General features: G+C 40.5%; 3 protein-coding genes and 1 non-coding gene across 4 annotated transcripts; 2 read left to right on the forward strand and 2 right to left on the reverse strand.

Moving 5' to 3' along the window:
• Positions 1-34: 34 nt before the first annotated feature.
• Positions 35-2,132, reverse strand: LOC121301137 (RNA demethylase ALKBH5-like). Its single transcript, XM_041230266.1, has one exon. The coding sequence runs from the start codon at positions 1,336-1,338 to the stop codon at positions 643-645; it is 696 nt and encodes a 231-aa protein (XP_041086200.1). The 5' UTR covers positions 1,339-2,132; the 3' UTR covers positions 35-642.
• A 4,986-nt stretch (positions 2,133-7,118) lies between these two features.
• On the forward strand, positions 7,119-7,191 carry trnar-ccu. The gene has a single exon. It is a non-coding gene; the product is annotated as a tRNA-Arg (tRNA).
• A 3,186-nt stretch (positions 7,192-10,377) lies between these two features.
• Positions 10,378-15,626, reverse strand: LOC121301615 (developmentally-regulated GTP-binding protein 2-like). The gene is made up of 13 exons (XM_041231159.1): positions 15,319-15,626; positions 14,532-14,692; positions 14,162-14,251; positions 13,996-14,056; positions 13,773-13,863; positions 13,503-13,575; positions 13,170-13,260; positions 12,937-13,034; positions 12,677-12,753; positions 12,286-12,374; positions 11,789-11,847; positions 11,385-11,438; positions 10,378-11,296 (listed from the first exon to the last, which is right to left on the reverse strand). The coding sequence occupies exons 1-13, from the start codon at positions 15,380-15,382 to the stop codon at positions 11,210-11,212; spliced, it is 1,095 nt and encodes a 364-aa protein (XP_041087093.1). The 5' UTR covers positions 15,383-15,626; the 3' UTR covers positions 10,378-11,209.
• Positions 15,627-17,399: 1,773 nt separating this feature from the next.
• On the forward strand, positions 17,400-23,160 carry cpsf4 (cleavage and polyadenylation specific factor 4). The gene is made up of 8 exons (XM_041230883.1): positions 17,400-17,845; positions 18,319-18,369; positions 18,898-19,050; positions 19,542-19,637; positions 19,898-19,991; positions 20,102-20,192; positions 20,376-20,558; positions 20,727-23,160. Exons 1-8 carry the CDS (start codon positions 17,743-17,745, stop codon positions 20,793-20,795), a joined length of 840 nt encoding a protein of 279 aa, XP_041086817.1. The 5' UTR covers positions 17,400-17,742; the 3' UTR covers positions 20,796-23,160.
• Positions 23,161-23,582: the final 422 nt, after the last annotated feature.

Genomic DNA, 23,582 nt, shown 5'->3' on the forward strand with positions numbered 1-23,582 from the left:
AAATTAAATGTGCTCAGCATCTAACAGGGGGTGCTGGAAAAACTGAGAATAGCTGCAAAAGTTTGGATGAAAGCGTTGACTCACTCAGTTACTTGAATTTCTGGTACAGTGCTGTACTGTTTTGTTGAATGCCACAATATAAATCATGCCTTGGTATGAAAGTCATCAGAATGCAGATTTATGGTGTGGCAAAAATATACACTCACAATGTATGCATAACTGCCAATATACAGGTGCCACTACAAAATGAAATGTTTTGTTCACTCTTAAATGGCTTCTACAAATGGCACATTGACAGTTAGAGAAGCGATGTTTGTCACTGAAGCACCTGAAATAAGTTTGGAGTCAGTTTCTTTGTTTCTGTACTAGTTTATGATTTGATAATGACGCCTGCAAGATCATAATAAAAAGTGAAGGACAGGATGATGCTTGTTTGGACCCGCATGGCAAAGAAGTAAACATTGATCTCTCCTGGTGGGTGTTTATCAAACATTACTACCTGACTAACGAGATTTAGGGAAGATGGGGGAAAGGATCCTTTAGAGTCACGCACATTAGCAAATGATAAGTTAATCTTTAACAGAGCACACCTGAAACACAAACCTGTTTACACCTTAACATTTCTACAGGTCACAGTCTCACTCACCTTAGCATAGTGACGCTCCCTCGCCTGACTGGAAGGAAAAGCACCGGCTCGGACACTCGGATGGGCTTGAACTGAAACTTGCATCCGAAGCACAGCGCAGAGTCGCTGAAGAATGACACGGACACGATGGGCCTCTCGAAGATGTGGATGGGGTCCACGTGTGAAACGATGCAGCCGCCTGGCTGGTAATCGTTTATGACAGCGCTGTTGACGAAGCCTTCAGGGATGACCCGGTTTTCCACCAGCTTCTTTATAACCAGTTCGTGAACCCAGTCTGGGATGTCATCGACTTCTCCCTTGGGGTATAACCGCTCCTGCCCCGGGCCTCGCTTTTCTAACTGCGCGCCATAAGTGTATCCCTCCCCAAAGAAATACTTGTTTCGCAGGGGTGCCCGGTCCACCGTGTGCTCCCGGTACAGGCCCCTTTCAGCTGTAGATACAATCTCGTCGATCTTCGCTTCGATGTGGGCGCAGTCCACCGAACTGAAAATGTTCACTTGTCTGATGCCATCTTGAACTTTCTGGGCCTCCACTTCTCTCTGCTCTTCGTAGTCGCTGTAGTCTTCCTCGGAGTCCTGGTATTTACGCTTGCGTCCATTGCTGTAGTCCGACACCTTGGGTTTGCAATCGTCTCTGTGGGGTGTCATAGATTTCAGCTTCTCTCTCAAGTCGGTGTAACCACTCGCTGCCATTTTTATAATATATTATTACCGGGTGTGCTTAATAACACATTACATGTTCCCATATTTCAGACTTGCACACAGCTTACCGGTACTTCGAGTGGCACTTCACTGTTTCTGGCAGGAAACACTATGTTTCTGGGATAAGCCAACTTTACAGTGGCGTCTTATTGTACAGCCACGAAATGATCTTTTATAAACTGTCCTGTACTATCTAACAAATGTTACTGCTGTGCAATCTCTCTCTTCGTTAGTCTAACAACTTACTAGAAACTAATTACTAGCCGCAATTATACGCTTCACCAAAAACCTTATCCTAGCTGAAGTATGTGCATCAGGACTAAAACACAGAATTGCTACGCCGTATTCTTAAATCAGAGAAACAAGCCGATCTCCACGGCAGAAACAACTGCACACCGAAATGCTACAACCCACCAGCACTACAGAAAATGTCGTTTAAGTTAGTTTTCACTGCGATATACCCCCCATACCTGACTTACGCACTGTTTTTCATAATCACAACCGCACACGAAAACACCAGCGACTCGTGTAACCCAAGCTGCCGGACGCGCATGCTCCCCATTCCGCGCTTGCCCGTTTCACGCTTTTTGTCCGCCCATAGCAACCGCTAAAGCTATTGGCTAGTACTGATAAATATATTAAAAGTGGACACAATCGATGTCAGGCATATTAATTTTATTGACCGGCTGTTTTAAGCTACCGCCACCGATCCCCAGAGACCCATCACGACCTCCCCAATTTCAGAGTCGATCCTCCACAAGACGCTTTCGAGGTTCCGCCCACTTGCTTACAATTATTGGTCTAAACGCGCCCGTGCTGCGGCAGAATGAGCGCTTAAGCAAAGCGATTGGCTAAAGGACACGCCCTTCAACTGTATGCAAATATCGCTTTCTTGCCTGGTTGAGAGCCGGAGTTATGGGGTCTTCTTCACAGTGAAGTTGTCCGAATCAGTGCCTACGTGTTTTAAATGGTTCTGTATTTTAATGTCTTCATACACACATGAATATATATATGTGTGTGTGTGTATATATATATATATATATATATGTGCTTTAAACCATAAAACTACAGATCAAATAAAAATGTGACCGGCAAAACTACATGTTCATAGGCCACCTCTGTTATTTTTTCTTGCTGGGAAAGTACTAATGTACGCAACATGAGATCGGATACAGACAGTATACTCGAACAAAACGTCTAAGGGCGAAGTGTTAAACGCGGTTTACACGCAATGTTACTTGCATGAAATTGAACGACTAAGGCAGTGTCAATACACGTCATGAACAACGTTTACATCATTAGGTGTAACTTTAATTCTAGAATCCTGTCCAAGGTTCATTCAATATTTTAATATATATATAAAATATATATATATATATATATATATATATATAGTATATATATATATATATATATATATATATATATATATATACTGCCGGAAAAACTGACAACTGTAATCCCGAAATGTTACAAACGAGTGGCGTTCAAGTTAAAAATTTTGGTTATCTTTGAACAAATACTTTTTGTAAGATAAAATACCCTAGTTTTGTTACTCTCAATGTATCAAGTACCTCATATTCTTAAGGGTTGGTATTTAGGTCATGCAACATCCACTGTCCTTAATTCTACAGTTTTTTTTTTTTTTTTTTAATCCTGTGAACACAGTGTGAAAAAAAAATCTATTTTCTTTAATCTCACTTTCTCTTAATTATTTCACATCAGCAGACTGCTTAATATCCCCTGTCAGAGCTGTAATGTCACGGAAATCATGCATTGAAGCTTATTATTGCAATTTACAACTGACTGAGTCTTCAGAGACACATACATTAACTATAAAACAACATGCAGCGGTGTGCACATTTATTAACCCCTCAAAATTGATCATTTATATTCTCTGGGTGTGATCATTACAATTTTCTGTCAGTGATCAGTGATATAGGAACAATAGGCACTGGTGTGAAAATGTTAGACCACTTTATGCTTTAATTAGGCATCTTAAACAACTTTTAAAAAGTCTCATGCATTTTACCATTTGTGGCTATGAATTCCTTTTCTCTTACTATTTTAAATCCATTGCATGTGTGGCCTATTAAAGTCACCAATTAAATTAGACGATCACTCATTTGTCTATCTTGACAAAAGACTTTCAGCAACACTGGTCTGATTTAATATGCACAACAAATCAAAACTCCAGAAGCAATGAGGTGCTGTAATGCATGTGCACACTACTGTGTATTTCATGTACTTATTTTTTATTTTACAGTTTAGAAAAATAATAAACCATCACACTATTAACCTATACTTGCTGGCCCTGTGAGGCCAACCTTAACAGCCAGGAGGATTTATTGTGGACCTCACTGGGCACTGCAGGAGATGGGGGGATGGGATGGGGAGGGAGCGGTCTTTGGAGTTGATTTAGTGACCAGCTTAGCTGCTTGTTTATTTCTGTCCCCCACACTGCATTCAGATATAGATTTAGCTGAGTCATGTCCTTTGGCACCAGCAACTGTCTCCTCTGTAAAGAGCTGCTGTAAACACTCCCTGATGGCTAGGTATGATACCCTGAACAGAATACTACATGTACAGTATTCATTAAGTGTCTCTAATTACTGTGTATTTACATAGTAGTTACTTATTAAATACATGCATACTTACACATAATTACAATTGTATTATGCATAGTTACAATGTACTTAATGTGTAAGCCTTTTTGCACGCTATAACCTTAACCCTATTCTTAACCCTAACTCTAAACCTAACCTTAACCCTTTTCTGATACAATTGATGCAAAACAAAGTAAAAGACTGATTAGCTTTCTATGAAATGGCATGCATGATTGACAGGTTTAGAACTAATATTGGGACTTGTGTAATATTGGGAGAGCGGCTTGTTTGAGCAGAGTGATTTCAGTAGGTGGGAGAGTCAGCCTCTTCTCACAGGCAGACAGGAGGTTATTCATGTGCATGGCAATGACGCGACACAGCTCCAACCCCTGGAACACAAACAAGAAGGGATTAGTGCCCCCGTCAGTCATCTTAACTATCACAGCCTTGTAATGACACAACCCTGTCAAGAGACATAGTTTCAGTGTCTCACAGAGGAAACGTACAAAAATTACACTGGGGCCTATTATGATTGGCAGTTGTATATTAAATATAACCCTGACTAGAGACAGAGCTTCAAATGAAAAAAATAAATTAGAAATACATTGACCCTATCTGATAATGCTGCTGTAAATTGTCCTTACAATTTAAAATATATTTGGCTTCACAGCACTGGAGTGTTATAAACAAAAACACTCATGCATTATGGGAACCCTGATCCAATATCATAGGCATTTTAATAAACTCCATCTATTTCTTTTACTCCAGTTACAACTGATCTAACAGCATGATGGACCCCAAAGCTCATACTTTTAATATATGCAAAACAAAAATCTCAAACAAGCTATCTGAGTCTTAGTGTATTTTTGTCTGTAAACGTTAATCCAAGGCTATATAAGTGATTTAAACAGTGGCTGCATTTAGATCCATCAGTCTTTTTTTTACTATTCAGTGCTGATAACTGAAGGTGGTGTGGCTAACGCAATGAGGTGTCACTGCAAGATGAGATTAGCAGCTCCCTGCTGGCTGTGTGTCACCCAGACCCAGCACAGTAGCATGAGACCCTGCCCTGGAGTATCGGCCAGCCGTTACACAGAGCAAGGAATTTTTATTTTATTGTTGAAATGGTTATTAGAACCTGCATAGCTAGAGGTGGAAAGCAGATTCCCATTGCATAGCAGTTTGATCCATTCCTGGCTTTACTACGAGTTTCACAAGAGCTTGTTACCCATACATTGTGGCTAATCAAGCTCTAGGAAAAACTGAAATGGGAGAATCTGCTATTCAATAGGAGTCTTATTTCCATCCCCAATAGACATAATAGTGCAAAAGAACCATCAATTCAAAAACTATTCTGAAGCAGAACAGAGGCAATTTGTTTTGCAGAAAGAAAAGAGGAATTAAACCTTCCAATAAACTAAGTTGTCTCCTGCTAGTATGTGAAATGATGCCTTTGGCTTTGTACTGTACGTACTGTACCCCGCTTGTACCTGTTTGAGTTGCAGCTGGGTGATGCGCTGTGACATCAGGTCTCCCAGCATGATCTCCACGTAGGGGACGCTGGAGCCAGCTGTTGGCCTCTGTGTTCGGGTGGACTGCACTTCCTTCAGAGGAAACGTCACCGTCAGCTCCTGGAATTGTGCCACAGTGTCACCAGAATATGCAACACAGGCTCAAGTACAAAGCTACAGAGGGTTTTCTTGGGTTACATGGGTCTCCTTGTTGAGGAAGTTGAATCCATTCTGGTTTATGGCCAGGACACAGGGAAAGATAATGGAGCTGTTACTGCTGCTCTGGATGTAGAAGAAGGAGGACCCAAACATGGGGAATGAACTCACCAGGCCTGCGATTAATAAGAATACATCAGCACCCGGCACAGTAACACACACACACACTCGCACACAACTTATAGCAGCACTAAAAGAAACTTAGCACATACTGATATTAATTCAATTAAACACAGGTGTGCAGCATACTTAGAAACACTAAAAGAAAAAAAATCATTCATAAACATGTGTGGACTAAAAATCTTTATCAATGTCATAGTAGGATCTAAAACACTGCAAGCATTAAAAAAAAGACTGGATTCTGTGCTTTTAAATGTAGGGAGGGGGAAATGGTGTCCTAATAACGAACAAGTCTTGATGGGCCAAATGGCCTTTTTCTCGGTCCCAGATCTTTCAAAGATTGAAAAATGCTGTTGAGGAATTTGGCTAGTTTCTATTGATAGTCCTAAAGGCCAGATCAAGTAGTGCAAGCATTTAAAGTGCTCCTGTTTCCTCCCTGCTCTTACTGTACCTAGGAACTGTGCCCAGGCCTGGTGGGGACTCAATGCCTGGACCTGCTGCACGTGCTGGGTCACCATGTTCAGCCAGAGCTGTGGCCGCTGCAGCCCAAAAAACTGGGACGGTACGTACTCCTGCACCTCCTGGCTGCGTGAACAGAAAAAATATATATATTCTACCTCTCTTCCACTGCTGAAAGAAGTAGCTGAAGATGTGGGCATGGGATTTTGCATTCTCTGAAAGTCATTGCAGCCCTGATTTGTAATAGTTGCAGAAGCCCGTGTTAAATCCGGATTGGAAGTGATCTGTGATTTCAATGCCTGTCTCAAGGTTGTGTCGGGGAGGCTGCCCTCTGCACCAACACGGTGGGGAGGTAGTTTCTGTCCTTGGAACGGTGTTGCAGAGCTGCCAGCTTGGATACCTGCTGCAGCTGCGGCACGCTCGCCTTCCCCTGGGGGAGCAGGGTGAGAAGAGTCTTCAGGTAATCTGGGAGCACCTGCCCAAGATAATGCACACAGGGGTGAGATTAACTGCAGCATCTACCAGACCTGCCAATTACAATTACAATCCCAATTACAATTACAGCAGAAGTGTTTTCTGAAATTGTAATTCCAATGCTATTCTGTTCAATTACAGTTGCAGTTACAATTATGCTGCAATACATCGCTCGTACCTGGTTATAGTGCATGGTGACATAAAGCTCGTTGTCAAACTTCAGGGGCTGGGACCAGATCACTCTCCTGAACCAAAAACTGTAGTTGACGTCCATCTGCTCCACCTCTGTGGCTATATCCAGGATGTATTCCTTCTTTTTCAAGGGACAGACATTCTGTCCTGCAGAAAGAAGTCACTGTTGTATCTACAAAAAAAACCTGAACTAGCCCCAGTGGCCTAATGGATAAGGCACTGGCCTCCTAAGCCAGGGATTGTGGGTTCGAGTCCCATCTGGGGTGAACTCTTTTTTTTTATATATATTTGAAATTGATTAAACAAAAAAAAAAACCCACACAATTTCAAAATGTGTGTGTGTTTCCCTCTTTATTGCTTTATCTATGTATTCCCTTTTTCGGTACAATTTTAATTACTCACTATTGCACACATGATACAAATAACACTGTAGTGCTCAAGAGCAACCTCTACTGACAGCTAGTAATATTACAGCATCTTAAAAAAAAAATAAAAGAATACATTTCAAAAACAATTGGAGGCAGATCTGTAACTCGGAATCCAATTATTTTTATTTCACACAGTACAGGGAAGCCTGTCAGTTAATGATATCAGCTTCTCCCTCTATGTAGTGCACCAACCAATCACTCCAGATGGTGAGAATGACCAGGTTCTGTTCCTGAACCTCTCCCTGGCTTCGATTCCCACCTCAATCATTACGTGACAGTTTTGAAGAAAGAACATTTACTTAAACTGAAATCAGCACACCACTTTTTTTTTCGCACATGAAATCTATAATATTAAATCTGATATATTTCAGCCATATATAGTGAATCCATTATGATCTAGTTCAGTGGTTCCCAACCCTGATCCTGGGGACCTCCTGTGTCTGTTGGTTTTCATTTGCTCTCAATTACTTAACTAGACCCTTAATTGAACTGATAATTTGCATAATTAGATCTTTTTAATTGTTTTCAGATCTTAACAGTTGCATATTTCAAGTTAGTGGTAACATTTTAGAAGTAACTTGAACTCTACAACTGTTTAAGAACAGTAAAACAATTTAAAAAAAAGTTCAAATTAAGCAAATGATCAGTTCAATTAAGGGTCTAGTTATGTAATTGAGAGCCCAGTTGGAATGAAAGCCAGCAGGCACAGGGGGTCCCCAGGACCAGGGTTGGAACCACTGACCTAGATGTCCGGTTGCGTCCTGGAGGGATATTCCACTCCAGTTTGTTTAACAGGTCCAGTGAGAGAATGAAATACTTCAGGGTGTGGATGGAGGTTTAATTGGTTCAATTAAACAATTCAAAACAGAGCTGGGAAAATGACAAGGACTGGAAGGGCCAACTTACGAGTGACCTCGTAACTGCTCATAAACAAACACAACAATATTGTAATTAATTCTGAGGCTTGTCTCTGATATAAACAAATGAAAAACGAGCTCCATTAGCGTAGCATTTTAGTCCCAGGCAACAGAAAAGTGGCCTGCCCTACATGACCTCCTCCTGCACTGGGGATGTCACATATACAGTGGCTCTCAAAAGTATTCACCCCCTTGGACTTTTCCACATTTTATTGTGTTACAACATGCAATCAAAATGGATTTAATTAGGAGTTTTTGCCACTGATCAACACAAAAAAAGGTCCATAATGTCACAGTGAAAAATAAAATCTACAAATTGTTCTAAATTAATTACAAATACAAAACAGAAAATAATTGATTGCATATGTATTCACACCCTTTGCTATGACACACCTAAATATGCTCTGGTGCAACCAATTGTCTTTAGAAGTCACATAATTAGTTGAATCAACGATCCCCGATCGAAACCACTTCATAATGCCCCTCCAGCCCATTCTTTCCTACTGTATGCAGTGTATTAGGACGCCTCTTGTATTCTAAAAGACATATCAGGTTAACACAGGGACTTCAAGGAACAATTCATTGACAAAATAGGCTCTGGACTGTGGTGGTTGGTTTCACAAACCAGGATCAGCACTAACTTGCACCAAAATTGTCAAAGCAAGCAGTCAGGTGAGGGTCTGTGTCAATGACCTTCTTAGTTTGTGACTCAGCGACGGAGACAGCAGGTGGCCAGCCTAGAAGGACTTCATTCAATTAACCTGAAGTGACTGGATCCACTTAGCAGCTGATCTTTCCCTGAAATCGACCACAGTGTAATCTCTCAATTAAACCAGAACTATACACTGGGACAAAACGTAGTACACCGTTACTGGAGGCGACAAGACTAAAAATCAAGGGTACTACAATACAGGGACTATAATAAATGATTAAATATAGTTGTAATAAACATCACCACCAGGTGGCACAACAGACAGGACCGTTAGAATCACAGATAAACAATAACACCTGAAAGGAATAGAGACCCCTACAAGACTGCTTAGTTTTTATTTGTTTTACAGACCTACTGTACTGGTATATATAGTACAGGATAATCTTCCTTTATTTACGCATTTCCTATTTACCACATAGCAGCACGACCACTTTACTGGACTCATGGAACACAGGTTATTATCATGTCCCAGTTCTAATGCAGTAGAGGAAAATTTATTTTACATTACTAATCATTACAAAGTTTGCATTGCTGAAGCCAATTCTGAGTCTTGTTTTAAGCTTGTCTTTAAAACAGTTACAGTTGCCACATACCCACAGTATATTCACGGCATTCATTCACTATCAACCACTTAATAATTACTTTAAACAAAAGGCTTCTTGTATAAAATGCACTTTATTTCTCAGCTCGTTAAAATGCAGCACAATGAATCTGCTTCCCCAGTGAAGACCCAGCTCCCCTTGCAAAGCCATAAGGAGCAAGCTTCAGGTATCATTCCAATTGACAGTAGCACACTGCAGCTGCCAAAAAACAAAGCACCTTACCTTCTACTGTCACTCGCTCACGCTGCAGCATGACTGTCTACGTCCCTGCATTATTCCAAACCAGTCCTCTCCATTCCCCCCACTCTAACCTGTTCCTGGGCTCAGTACAAGGTTAGGGGCTGAGCGCTGAGCATTATTCTCAATGCAGGTGCCGCAGAAACCACCCTGTTTGCTGTGTAACGCCCCGTTGCCTCCCAATGCATATTTCATGATGGCTATTATTATCGAATGGAGGCAGAGGTTCTAATCTTTCTTGTAAAGGAGCACCGAACACCATTACTGTGCTGGAGAGGAAGTTATGAGCTGCTAAATACGCAGAGTGCCGTGACTAGTACCTTACTGCATGGGAGTACAGCACAGTCAAGTACAATGTGTACCGGAGATACCAGAACAGAAAAAGATCTCCGAGTCATGTGACACAGCACGTTTTCCACATGCAACCCTTCTGCCGGTTTAGGATTTCGGCTAGATTTCTAGAACGACATTGTTGTGTCCGCTAGTAATGGCAGCACAGAAAAAGAGTTAATAACACTAAGACAGTCACCTTTCAAACAAAACGGGGTTCCATAGCAAGTTCACATTTTTATTTCTTTATCCAAGTCACTACAACTGAATTCCGAATTTCCCCAGATCAACAAAACAACATACACCATATAGTCTAAATCTTTTATTTCAAGCATAACATTAATGTTTGCAAGATGCTATACTTGCATCTGATTGATAGGTCCGTTTTGCCTTAACTGGGCACTTTAAATATCTTTTCTTTGGGGCCACTTTGCCTGGAGTTTTAAAAGAGGCTGATAACAGGATTAAGATCTGGTGTGATGGAGACACCCATCCAACACCTTGTAGACTTCATTTTAAATGATCATGCATCTGCCTTTAAGCAGAGTTGCTTAAAGTGAATTCAACTTTAACCATGCAATCATGAGTTTTTTTTTTTTTTTTTTACATGATTGAGCTATGATCTGTTTCAGGGGATGCAAATTTTATTAGCTTTGATCAAAATCAAACAAGATACAGTGTCAGCTGGCGTATGCATGTATCTGACTAGTTTACAAATAAAAAATAAATCTAGTTAAAATGAACAAAGTTGGCAATCCATCCGGATTGTGGCAGGGTTAGGGTTAAACTGCTGACAACGCACAGGTATTAATACAATGCTAGAACAGGGCACGGCACCTTCGAAAAAAAAAAAACAACATTGTCTTTGCATTGCTCTTTTCTTCATTTGGTACACAAAATATGGAACTACTAACTATGGTTTATGATAAGGTGTTTCTGTTTTGGTACAACACTTCGTGTTACTGAATCTTTCTGGACACAGGTCTTAACAGTGGTCTCTTCTCTACCCTCAATAGGACTGGATCAGGCTGCTTGGTGATGGCCAATGATTTAGCAGGTTATTTCTTCACAATCTGGATGACATCTTCATGCTCCATAATGTGTGTCAACCCCACTCTCTGAGGACTGTACTTGGTACTTGTTCCCTTTAAAAAAAAAAATAATAATAATTAGGAATTTCATCCTCATTGGGTTTCTTTATTTTATTGGTTGCATTGGAAGTAATTTACTTACCCACACAAGGGCATACTTAAACTGGCTCGCTAAAGTTCGGTGAACTGCATGGCACTAAAGAAGATGAAAAAAAAAAAAAGAAAAGGATCATAGAACCCTCAACTGGACTAACAGTGTCACAGTTACAACATGGACCATACTTATGCAAGGAAAGAACTCATGAAAAGATTAGAAGTACTCCACTTTCGATTATTGGAAACTTGTTCAATTCTGCTTAAATGCTTCCTCACACACAAATACATAAATAATTTGGTTTCCTTACACTTACTATTCATTAACTAACTAGGACATACACTACTTTCTGTACTACACACCCATTACGCGCTATTAATTAATAAAGCAAAGCATTTATAAATACCCCAACTAAACAATAACAGGCATAGAGAATTAACAGAGCAACGAACCACATGCTCTACAGAAGCTCCTCGTCTCATGATTATACCATCAGCGAAGTCTGGCCTCTCTGTAAAGAACGTTAACAGGATTACAATTACAATGAGAGGTTGTTCAATTACAATTATGCAGCAGTAATTAATAACCAAGCAATAATCACAGGTACAAATACAGAAACATCCTCCACAACTTAGCGGTCACTAAAAATGGTTCAGGAAACAAGAATAATGATGGAATGACAAAGAAACGTGTAATTGAACTGTAATCAATCAATTATATAGTGTAATTACAAGTCAAATTGCGCAGGTGTGCAAAGGTTAAACTACAATTCCACTGTAATTGCAATGAATTCTGAACTGCACAATTACAATTGGAATTTATCCCAGGGCTGCTTTGCACAGCAGGAAAGGCTCAGTAAATCAGAACCAGACTTCTGTCACACCTACAGCTGGCTTGCTTTCATGTAAACACCCCGAAGAATAGACCATGACAAACAATGCATTGGTACCTCCCCTCTTCTTTGTGTAGATACAGATGAGAGCCAGGTAATCCCACAGTCTCTCAAGCAAGTAATCCAGGTTCAATTTCATCCCACAACTACAAAAAGAACAAAGAATGCTGGGCTTGAAAAAGTCTCATGACCGCAATACGATCAGATCTGAGGTTAACGATGAAGTCACAGGTCAAACGAACATCCTGAGGGACTTTAATTACCCCAGATCATTAACACCTTTAACCTTCACTGGTGTAAACATGGGTATGAAATATTGAAGGAATTTTAACGAACATATTTTTGCTGTTGTCTAGATTTACTTTGTATACCATTTTCTGTTTAAATCATCATATCCTGGTGGCTTTTTAAAAATGTTAAAATGGGTTAAAAAATAAAACCGAATTACCTGATGACTACGCTGTGTGGTCTCCTGGCCAGACGATCAACTTCTTCCATGGAGATCTGATCTATTTTATTATAAACCTAGAAAAATGTCAAAATGTCATTCCCAGCCCATTTTTATTTACAGAACAGATTCTGACAAATCAACACACTGTAGATGCCACAAGGAATTAAACTGTTTTCAAAGTATAAAAAGGTTTAATATACAACTGCATGAAAAGACTGTGTTGTAAAAACCCAGGTACTTCAGGGTACTGTACTTACATAAACGCAGTTCATGTAAACCCTGTTTCCAACGATCACATCAATGAACTCATCTGGAGTGCTGTCTTCCCTGAACAAAACCTCGGCATTGAAGATTTCTGTAGGGAAGACTTAAGGAAGATCTTGTACGCTGCTGTGATGCTAATTACTGCTAGTGGCTCCCAGTACAGCACATTACCGCAGAGACCCAGGAATATAACACAAGGTCACGTTGCTCCTTTAGTAAAGGATACTGTACTCGTGCAGAATGAGCTGAACTAACTTCTCTGAGCACTGCGTGAGAGGAACAGTTGAGTTATAGGACAGTCCTCCACCCTTCTTGGGCTAAAATCAGACAAGAGAAAAAGGCAAAATATTGGCATGAAAGTAATGTGTTTTGTTTATTTATTTATTTAAACAGGATAGATCCACTGATTTTAGGCACTGACTTTTTCCTTAATTTTTTATTTTTTTTTTTAAAAGGGTTGTGAATCTGATGACAACGAAGAGGTTTATTGCAAATCGGGGTTACAGCTGATCAGATGTGAGAGATATTTACAGAAACACATGAAATAAAGGAAGTGTACCTTGAAGTAGATGTTGGGCTTGGACACGTTGAGTCTAATCCCAACAGATTCCAACTCTTTCTCCAACAGAACCCTGCATTAAAAAAATGATACACAAAACATATATAAAATAAACCAGCTGCCTCAAATCAGTGTTAGGACACCTTTAAAAATAATCTGCTGCTGTACCCGGATTCAGACGTATAAAGCTGGGAAGGCAAGTAGGGAAATAGTATCTTCCCATTCCTGGTGTGTTTTACCGTTACGATAATCCAACCTTTTAATACCAACCTCTGGACATCTCCCTTCGTGGCATCCAACATCATAATGACAACATCTGCCGTTCTGGCCACAGCGATGACCTGTCTACCTCTACCCTTTCCTACAGGAGACACAACAAACAACAGTCAGCCTCATGGCTCCCCTGGTCATTAAAACACAGAACGCCAACAGAGCACCACGATTTCCACTACCAGCCACATAAAAAGCACATTCATTCTGTAGGGTGGCATACCTTGGGAAGCTCCTTCTATGATACCAGGCAAATCCAACAGCTGAATGTTGGCACCTTTGTACTGATGACAAGAAAAAGACAATTGTTATGTGCGTTTTTACAATCAGAGCAACTGAAAGATACACGACAGAGTGCACGCACACGGCGGCTTAAACACACATCATACCTCGATTACACCTGGGATACAGGTCAACGTGGTGAATTCGTACGAAGCAGCTTCGCTGGCAGTGGACGTCATTAAACTCAAGAACGTGGACTGGGAAAGAAAAACACAGGAGAATCCCGAGAATGTATAATGTTGTCAGTGGTTTGCTGTAACAGAATTTCAAAATGCGATAGACATTTTAACTTTCATTGGAAACCAAGCGATCTTTGATTATTGTAAGTGATAGCTGACTGTTAAAAGTATTGAAGATCACCTGTAAAGAACCCATACATTTTCTCTTGCTTAATAAATAAGTAACCAGTCTTTAGATTGTCTGTTGTAAATCTCGGCAGGAACAACTCCTGTGCAAAGTAACTGCAGAATCCCTTACCTTACCCACAGAGGGGAAACCAATAAGTGCCACTCTGGCATCTCCAGATTTCATCACATCGAAGCCCTCCCCTTTAGCCCCAGCTGATTTTGAAGGCTCCAGCAGCTGCGCTCTGTACTTGGCTAGCTTTGCCTTCAGCAAGCCCAGATGGTATTCAGTGGCTGCAAAAGAGAAATGTTTTACAGCCACATACAGTATTTGTACAAACCAGCAATCGGGGTTTGGGTCAAATTCGTTTCCCTTTTAATCCATTCCAACACATCATCGATCAAGATTGAAATTAGCAGTATTCTGTTAAAATGAGCGGCAACAAATGACTTCAGTTGAAGTCCCTGTTTGTTAGCCGATTAAACTGGCTTCAAATGAGAGCAGTTGAACAATTATGATGTCTCTAAAATATCAACCCTTCAAAGGAATCGATTTATAAAGGAATTGGAAATAAGAAAAAATATGAACTGACCCCAAGCCTGCCAGCAATACAGCTTACAATACCAACCATCAAAGCGAGATGATTACAGTGTTGCGATGGTGTGATAGTTACAGTGCTCATGACCAGTGATTTCTACCGGCAAGTAGAATTTAACACAGTAGGCCTTTTGATTGTGTGTCCCACGTTTCGCATATGATCTGTAATTGAGTTTTTTTTTTTTTTTTTTTTTTTTTCATCCACCTGGCAGCAGTACAATTGTCACTTTTGTTGTTTGTTTTACTAACTTGTTGTAAATGCTACTATACGCGTCAAACATTCCTTCTCTTGCGAGTTCTTATATAAACTGTATCTTGTTACCTTTATTCTTCTGTGTCCGGGAGATTTCTTTCTCGATTTCAGATATCTTCTCAAGGATGCCCATGTTGCACTCTTATGAATTCCGAGATTGAATAATAAACAGAGCTGTAATTTCAGTGTTGTGTAGCTAAAGAAGTATACTAATATTTATAGGAACAGTCGAATTAACACGTATGCATGCTAAGTCCACACTACTTCGTTTGTTTTTATCAGTATTATTATTATTATTTAAGCGTTAAATTGAAATAGTTTTTGATCTGCACATTGCAGCCTCCATGCAGCCGCAAGCAAGCTGACATCAGTCACCGGAACTTGGTGCAACTATCAAACATTCCGGAGTAGGACCAAAACAATAAAAGTGTATTTGGTTCCAGCTCAGGTTCCGAGTTTCCATCACGATCTAAATGCATTTGATTGCAGGCATTGTGTTCAGAATCTTGCAACATAGAACTGTTTATTGCAATAATTTATAATAGTGCCTTTGTGAAAAGAGTACGTTTTTAGTTTTGCTGACATCAACCCTGCTTACTAAAGTAAGTCCTATGTAAGGTGGGTTCAAACTATCAGAGCATTATATGTGAAAAATGAGATCTCAATACAGTCTCATTCCAATAACATCTCAATATGTATCCAGGACTTTTTTTTTACTGTGTAAAAGAAGATAGTACATGCCACACTAGGCATTCATTTCAATACACACCATGAACAATTCACATGTACAGTATAGCAAACTTGAACTATCTCAGTAAATATCAATTTCCAGGAACGTCTCATGTGATTCTTATAACACAACACCCCCGCTGCTAGATTCTACAATAAGATGGTGACGTTTAACTAATTTTACTATCCATGCAGAACTCAACTGGAACGGTCCATTCCTTAAATAAAGAAATAACGCTGGCTCATGGAGCACATAAGATAAACGATCTCAGGCTGTCGTCACGACACGTTTTATAAAGAGCCACTGCAAAAAATAAACCAAGGAATAAAATAGTTTTTGAAATATTAAAAGCCATTTTAAATGGGTACAGAAAAGGCAACCGTCTCCTTGAGGTCATTTATTTAAACATACAGAGGCAAATATATTTACATAAAATAATACACTTCTTGCTTCATACATTCAATGGCCATCTATCATCGTGGTAGCTTGTCTTGCACACACTGGTATTCTCCAGCAGTACAAGGTTTTGAAGTGATCCTCAATGCGTCCCTTTGCTTGCTGTGGACTCTTCCTCCCCACCCTCTTCTTCCTCAGGTTTCAACGGGACTCTGTATTTGCTCAGAGGTGCGATGACTCCTCAGCAGCCATAGAGTTCAACCAGCTATGGTAGTAACCACGGAAACCATCAATCTTCTCCAGGCAGGTGTTTTTTGACTTGTACTGAAAATGGGAAAATTAAAGTTATTTTATATACAAAACCCATTCTATCTAACCTTGAGAACATGGCAGCAGGCCCTGATATCTGGGCACAGCGGGTGGGTTTTGAGCAGGGTGTGGCACCTTCAGCATCTGAGACTGAAACATGTCCAGGGCCTCCACAAGCTGGGGTAAAGAAAGAAATAAGAGATAAATATATTGTTTACCCGAGCTTTGTTTTACTTGCCTCTCTTTTTGATGGCATTATTACACAGCCCACAGTGCCACCACCTGGCCAAACATCGTAACTGCGGTTTCTCTTAAAACCATATATTAAAACACCTTTGAATGAAGCATTTCTTGTGAAGTCTAGTCCAGGCAGTTCGTGCGGTATAGAGTTTCTACAGCGACAGTTTCTACTCCTTAGCATCTCCCTGCACTGCAGGACGCACCAGTAGTCTGACTTTGAGACCCAACAGAATCACAATCAATTATAACGCCTGATGCACTGCAGTCTGATTCATTTCCAAAGCATGTCGAAGCCTGTCTAATCCAGTTCATCGTTTCTGCCTCTGGTGTGTGTGTGTGTGTGGGGGGGTGCGGTAACTGGGGGCAGGGCACGACGCACCGATTGCACACGCGTGTTCTGCGCAGAGCCCGTCCCTCAGGGTTAGTAATAGAAAGCGCAGTGCTCGATGGAAATGCTGTCACTTTGTACCAATGTTGTTTTTACACCGATTCAACACACGGCTCGCCATTTTAGTTAGACACTACGAATATTACAAACAGACACACTGTGTGCATCGCTGTTAAATTAACCTGAGCACCGATCACTTCAGTTCAATACTGTAAGATGCACCTTTAAGTGCGGCCGATGCGGGATGGATTAGTCTTCTCTTGGGGGTGAAAGTTCACAGTTCAGACTCCCATCTCGCTGTGGTCTTTCATCGAAGTCTGTACCGGAGTAGAAAGGAGGGAGATTGGTTTTTGCTCTGTATTTTTTTTTTTTAAGTTCGTTTATTTCACGGTTTTGTTGCAGTATTTTGTTCTCTTTGTATAGCGCGAAGATGCAGGACCTGCTCGCCACTGTTGATCACATTAAATTCGATCTGGAGATCGCTGTGGAGCAGCAGCTGGGAGCACAGCCTCTGCCGTTTCCTGGCATGGACAGTGAGTTAATAAAACATCAGTGCACGACTCAGCAAAGTGCATATACGAAAGAGCTACAGAAATACTGCAACGAGCGTATTCCAGCGAGTTACAGAGCCAGCTCGACTTAAAACGTATTGTAATTACCTTGTGTGCTTGGCGGTGATGCACCTATGTAAATCTTAATAAAACTAAGGATGGACTAGTCTCTGTTTCATTATTATTTTTTTAATGAACTGTGGTAACTCAAGGTCCAGTTTTGCTACCACACACACTATAATAGGCACGCATTCTTTAACATTACACAGATTGAAAAAAAAAATAGTGTTGAAAAAGTTTGACGAATGTATTTTAAACACGTATTAAGTTTTTATTGTTGATTTGATATTTTAATCAAAATAATACTGAACGGTTCTGAACTGTTTTCCAGTATTTTATATTGTACAGTATTTGTTTCCCCCTCTGCAAGTCTAATTTATCATTTGTTTCTTCAGAATCTGGGGCCGCTGTTTGTGAATTCTTCCTGAAAGCAGCATGTATAAAAGGTACCTTTTACCTATGAGTACCTATACGTGTAAATCTACACACGCTTACACACTGTATGCCCTTAAAATGCACTTTAAAATACAGGGAAATTGACAGTTAATAGTAATATGTTTTGCTCTATCAATACGCTGTGTGGTTCACCAGCAATGTAGACCACCTGTTACATTGAGCAATGATATTGTTAGCTGTACCATTCTCTATACTGTAGGCATGCATTTGCTATTTCCATGAAATTCTATGCTAAACTCCCAATCATATCATCTGTATCAATACTGGCTGACAGAAATAACATTCATTTGTCAAGCACATCTACTTCTGTGTCTTCTGGTTGAAACGTTTGTCAGATAATAAGACCTGTTGCTGTTAATGTCTTCATTTTTATTATACATTGAGGATAATTTTTTTTTTTTTTTTGGTTTTTGTAAATAGGGGTTGTAGGTTATACTCTGTATAAACAAAGATTTGCTGTGCTGCTGTGATTTGGTTTTTCTTCTAACTCTATCCCGTCTTGTCCCGGGTGTCTGAAGGAGGCATGTGTCCATTCCGCCACATCAGTGGAGAGAAGACGGTGGTGTGTAAGCACTGGCTGAGGGGGCTGTGTAAGAAAGGAGACCAGTGCGAGTTTCTGCACGAGTATGACATGACCAAGATGCCAGAGTGTTACTTCTACTCCAAGTTTGGTAAGTCTGCCTCAAAGGGTTCAGCACTCTTAGCCAGCGATATTCCCCCTCTATAGTTTAGGTACAGAGGAAGATGTACTGCAGATCCGTACCACAGTTGAGTTTGATAAGGTCATTATTAACGGTTTTTGTATGTGCAGGGATGGAATTCTCATTGCATAGCAGTTTGATCCAGTCCTGGTTTTACTACGAGTTTTAATAAAACACACCTGAGCTTGGTACTTCTACACTGGCCCAAATCGAGCTCATAGTAAAACCTGGAATGGCAAATTACTATGCAATAGGAGTCTTATTTTCATCCCTGACATGACTTGCACGTTACTGTGTTTAGACTAACCGCTTCCCCCGATACTGGCCATGGCAGCTCTTACATAGTTGATAGTGTAATGCACCTGGCCAGGGATAACTCTGGTCCATGTAGTGTCTCAGAGCTGTGCAGTGCATCACTCAGCTGGATGTGAAAGCCCTTCATTGTGTTCTGGTTTTCACAGGAGAGTGCAGTAATAAGGAGTGCCCGTTCTTGCACATTGACCCCGAGTCAAAAATCAAAGACTGCCCGTGGTACGACCGAGGATTCTGTAAACATGGTACGAGACTAATTACTACCCAGTGTTTGGATTAAAACCTTAGTGTCATCCATAACTGTGAAACGCTAATATACGTAGAATTACAACAATGTATTGTTCTGAAGTGTACTGCATGCAATGTCCCGATTTGAGTATCAAGTTCCACTGGGGTATGGATATACTGCTTTGACGAGCAGCTAAGTTGCTCAGCAGTAATTGAGGTCCTGCCTGTAGAAGGCTGTGCTCTGATGGTGGTGTTGCTGTGATTGGATTCCCCTCAGGTCCCCTATGCAGACACAGGCACTCTCGAAGATATATCTGCGTCAATTACCTGGTCGGGTTCTGTCCTGAAGGGACCGCCTGTAAACACGTGCAGTAAGTGCAACGTTTTGTAACAGGTGCAGCAAAACTGAAGAGAAATTCCAGTTAACTAGCTAAAGCTTAAAAACGCTAACAGTGAGTAAATGTACCCCTTATCTCTCTAGTCCTCGGTTTGAGTTGCCAATGGGAACTATGGAACAACCGCCGTTGCCTCAGCAACCGCCCATGCAGCAGAAAGCACGGAACCTTCTGAATGTAAGTAGAACTTTCTCAAGGAATTACCTGGTGCCATCCTGGCTTGCAGTCGTTTCAGTTCACGCCAAGGGAAGGGGGCAGGGAGTGAAGCAGGACTAAAGTTCAGTAGTAAAGTGGTCCATGGCAGTCGTTCAGTCACGCCTTATGCAGTCTGTATTCACTTGATAACTTTTTTTGTTTTAGTTTCAGCAGCAAAACGTTACTCAAATGATTCAGAGGTCATCGTCCTCCTTGATTCAGCTCACAAGCACCAACACCACCTCCAACCAACAGAGGATGCCGCAGGGGTTTGGAGCCATGCAATACCATGGCAACAGCACAGGAAGCAGAGGGCCCAGGCCCCTGGAGCAGGTCACCTGTTACAAGGTAAACAGTCTACAGGCAGATCATGTGTGCCCCTGTGTGGTGGACTGGCTTAGTGCAGCATGTCAAAGTATTGTACTATAAAGAACTATTTGTCTTCACATCCATAGTACATTTTCTGTTCCTTTTCCCCTGGATTCCTCCTAACAGTGTTTTTTAATCCCTGTACAGTGCGGTGAGAAGGGGCACTACGCAAACCGATGTACCAAAGGGCACCTGGCATTCCTGAGTGGGCAGTAGTTGCTCCTTGCTGACATGTGGAACCTGAACTCTGGAAACAGTCACTGGAGCACAACATGCTGCCCGGAAACAATTTCTACATCGGCCCCGTTTTCAGGGGGCCATTTTTTTTATTTTAAAGAGGCAGTGAACCCTTTTTAGTTTCTTGTCAGTCACTGTGATTAGTTCAGTCAAACTGTTTTGTCACTTACAAGTTGGCCCCTTTGAAAAAATACCAGCTGCCTGAAGTTAGAGAACAGTACTGTACTGCGCAGGACTCTTGTTTTTTGGTTTGCAATGTGGTGGTTGATGCAGAGTTAGTCAGATGCCTATTAGTGGTTGTTAAGAATGCAGGCAGGAATACGCCAGCCTGATTGACTGATTCAATTCCATTGCCATGCACCTAACACAGCTGCATGCACAGACTAGTGTGGAAGCATTCTATCAGGACTTTGGGTGACAATAAGGACAGCAGGCAATATCTTGCTATTTAATGGGTTTTTTTTTAAAGCTTTGCTTGGTATTTTATGATGTGCTTGCATTATTGCAACCCCTGGGGCATCCAACCTAGAGTCAGATGCACTACGTCAACCAAAAAAACAAAAAACACTTTTGTGCCTTTTTACTTTAATTATTTTTCACTTTTCTGTGCTAGTAATTTACAGCATGTGTTAAAATAAAGGTAACCCACTAGCCACAAGGCAGGCAAGCAAAACCACAGCCCAGTAAGTGCATGCAGAAAGACAGAATCCTGTGGCTGCCATCTGCTCCATTTTAATATTGTTTAATATTGTTGTGCGTCTAGTTTTTATTAGTTTTCTTATATATTTTGGTAAGCACCCAGTGGTGAAATGCAGTAACTAGTTTTTGACTGGGATTTTAACTTGGCAGTGTCACCTAGTGGGCAAATGCATTTCCAGGATCCAAACCTGACTGTTTTCTGCACTCCTTTGCTGCTCCGCTATCGATCGTTGTCTGAACTTGTGGAAAAGGTTTGTATTGGGGTCATAAACAAGGAGTGTGAACGCAGGCGCTGTAATTATTTCACAAGACAGCTACTTTTTCAGCTACTGTATTCTCGTTGGTGGTTGACAGTACTATTGAAAAAGGTAACACAAGTGGTGCAGGAAAGCAGAAATAATCTAATGTTACCCTAGTTTTCTATATTAACAGTTTGCTTGTGGTTTTTTTTTATTTTTTTATTGGCATCAATTTGTTTTTGCTGCTTTTTCTCCAATGCCAGAGCACGATCTCATCATTTTTATTCAGTTCAGTACAATAACCCGTGCTTCCGATTGCTTGTTTGGTCATACTAAGCCTGGGTTGATTCGATCAGTCTTAAGGAGTGGGTCTTGTAATGCAAGACTTTGATAAGACCTGTTGATGGCAAGGCTATCTGCAGACTGGTATTCGCTCTGCGTGAATACAGTAGCTTGGAGTCCAAGCCTTCGACAACCTGTTTCACCATGTTTTCTGCAGTGTAAGTTGTCTCAAAATGAACGGATAATAAGTACTACTCATATCCCCTGTAATGAGCTAAGAGTCATATAAGTTATGTAATATAAAGAGTAATAAACTCCACAAGCTCTGTAAATGGTGTATGTGAGAACATTGTGGTGGCCAAGACGAAAGAGTGCCAGACTCCTTTGCCAGAGCCGAGAAGAGGGCCATTCAAACTTGCAGGTAAAGGATTTTTTTATAAGGTAAAGAGTTACTGGCAAAGCCAAATGTTTTCATGGACTGATGAAGTGCTTGTTCTTTCAGTGTTTTTTTTAATTAAAGAATATTGTTCCAAAATAAGTTATGTATTCCTTTTCATTGTTAAAAAACCTGCCAAACAGGGTGTTCTTCATGCCTTGTGATTTAAAAAAAAAATAAAAACGTAATTCGCAAATCCAGTAACCTAAGACTTCTTTTTATAACATTGCACTTATTGTTTCTATCTTGCCATGTGTGTTTTACTTGTTATTAAATCCAGCAGTGCTAGCTTGTGCCAGGGTTTTCCTAATCTGAATAATATAGATCCATTAGTTCAGTTTTTAGAGATGCATTTAAGGACCTTGGTGTTTTAGTTATATAACTACCAGTTGGATGCATTCTAATCAGAAAATAAGGAACATCAAAGCAGACTGTGGTGCCTGTCTTCTATTTTATAAACTCTGAATCAATCACTGGATTATGTTTCTAAAGCACATACAGTAGGCACACACTATGCATCATCTTGCTTATTAATGCATTTCAGTTTTGTAAACACACACAGCATATTCAATTATAAACTTTATTTTGTTTCTTGGTCGCACATTCTTCCTCATACACCATGACAACAGAACACTAACAAGCCAAGATGAACCAGCTTCAAAACCAGTGGAGTTACTGGAAATCCAGTGCTTTAGTGGTACTTCCTCCAGCGGTCATGTTCTTTAAGAAATGGGGGAAAAAAACATTAGTCAATTGCTTGAAATTAAATATCGTCCACAGCTTTTTTTTTTTCTGGTAGTAGATAGGATAAACAGGAAGTCGGAAGGTATCAAAATACACCTTCTTGATCTGAGACTATATAGTGGACATAAGGTGGTCTGCTAATATGCTATATTTACTGAAAAAACATTTAATTTAGTGCAGATAGGATGAAAAGAAACATTTTAAAATATGAACTTTATATATCACATTACGTAGAACTAAAAAAAAAAAGGAGAGCAGCTTACTAATATGGTCATACTCCCAGATGTAGCTCAAGACGACGTAACCTGTGAGCAGCATGGCAACCCCGCCAATGCCCCCCTTCTTCACGTTGATGTACTTGTTGTA

The sequence above is a fragment of the Polyodon spathula genome, chromosome 27, assembly GCF_017654505.1.
Source record: "Polyodon spathula isolate WHYD16114869_AA chromosome 27, ASM1765450v1, whole genome shotgun sequence".
In the NCBI taxonomy this organism is placed as follows: domain Eukaryota; kingdom Metazoa; phylum Chordata; class Actinopteri; order Acipenseriformes; family Polyodontidae; genus Polyodon; species Polyodon spathula.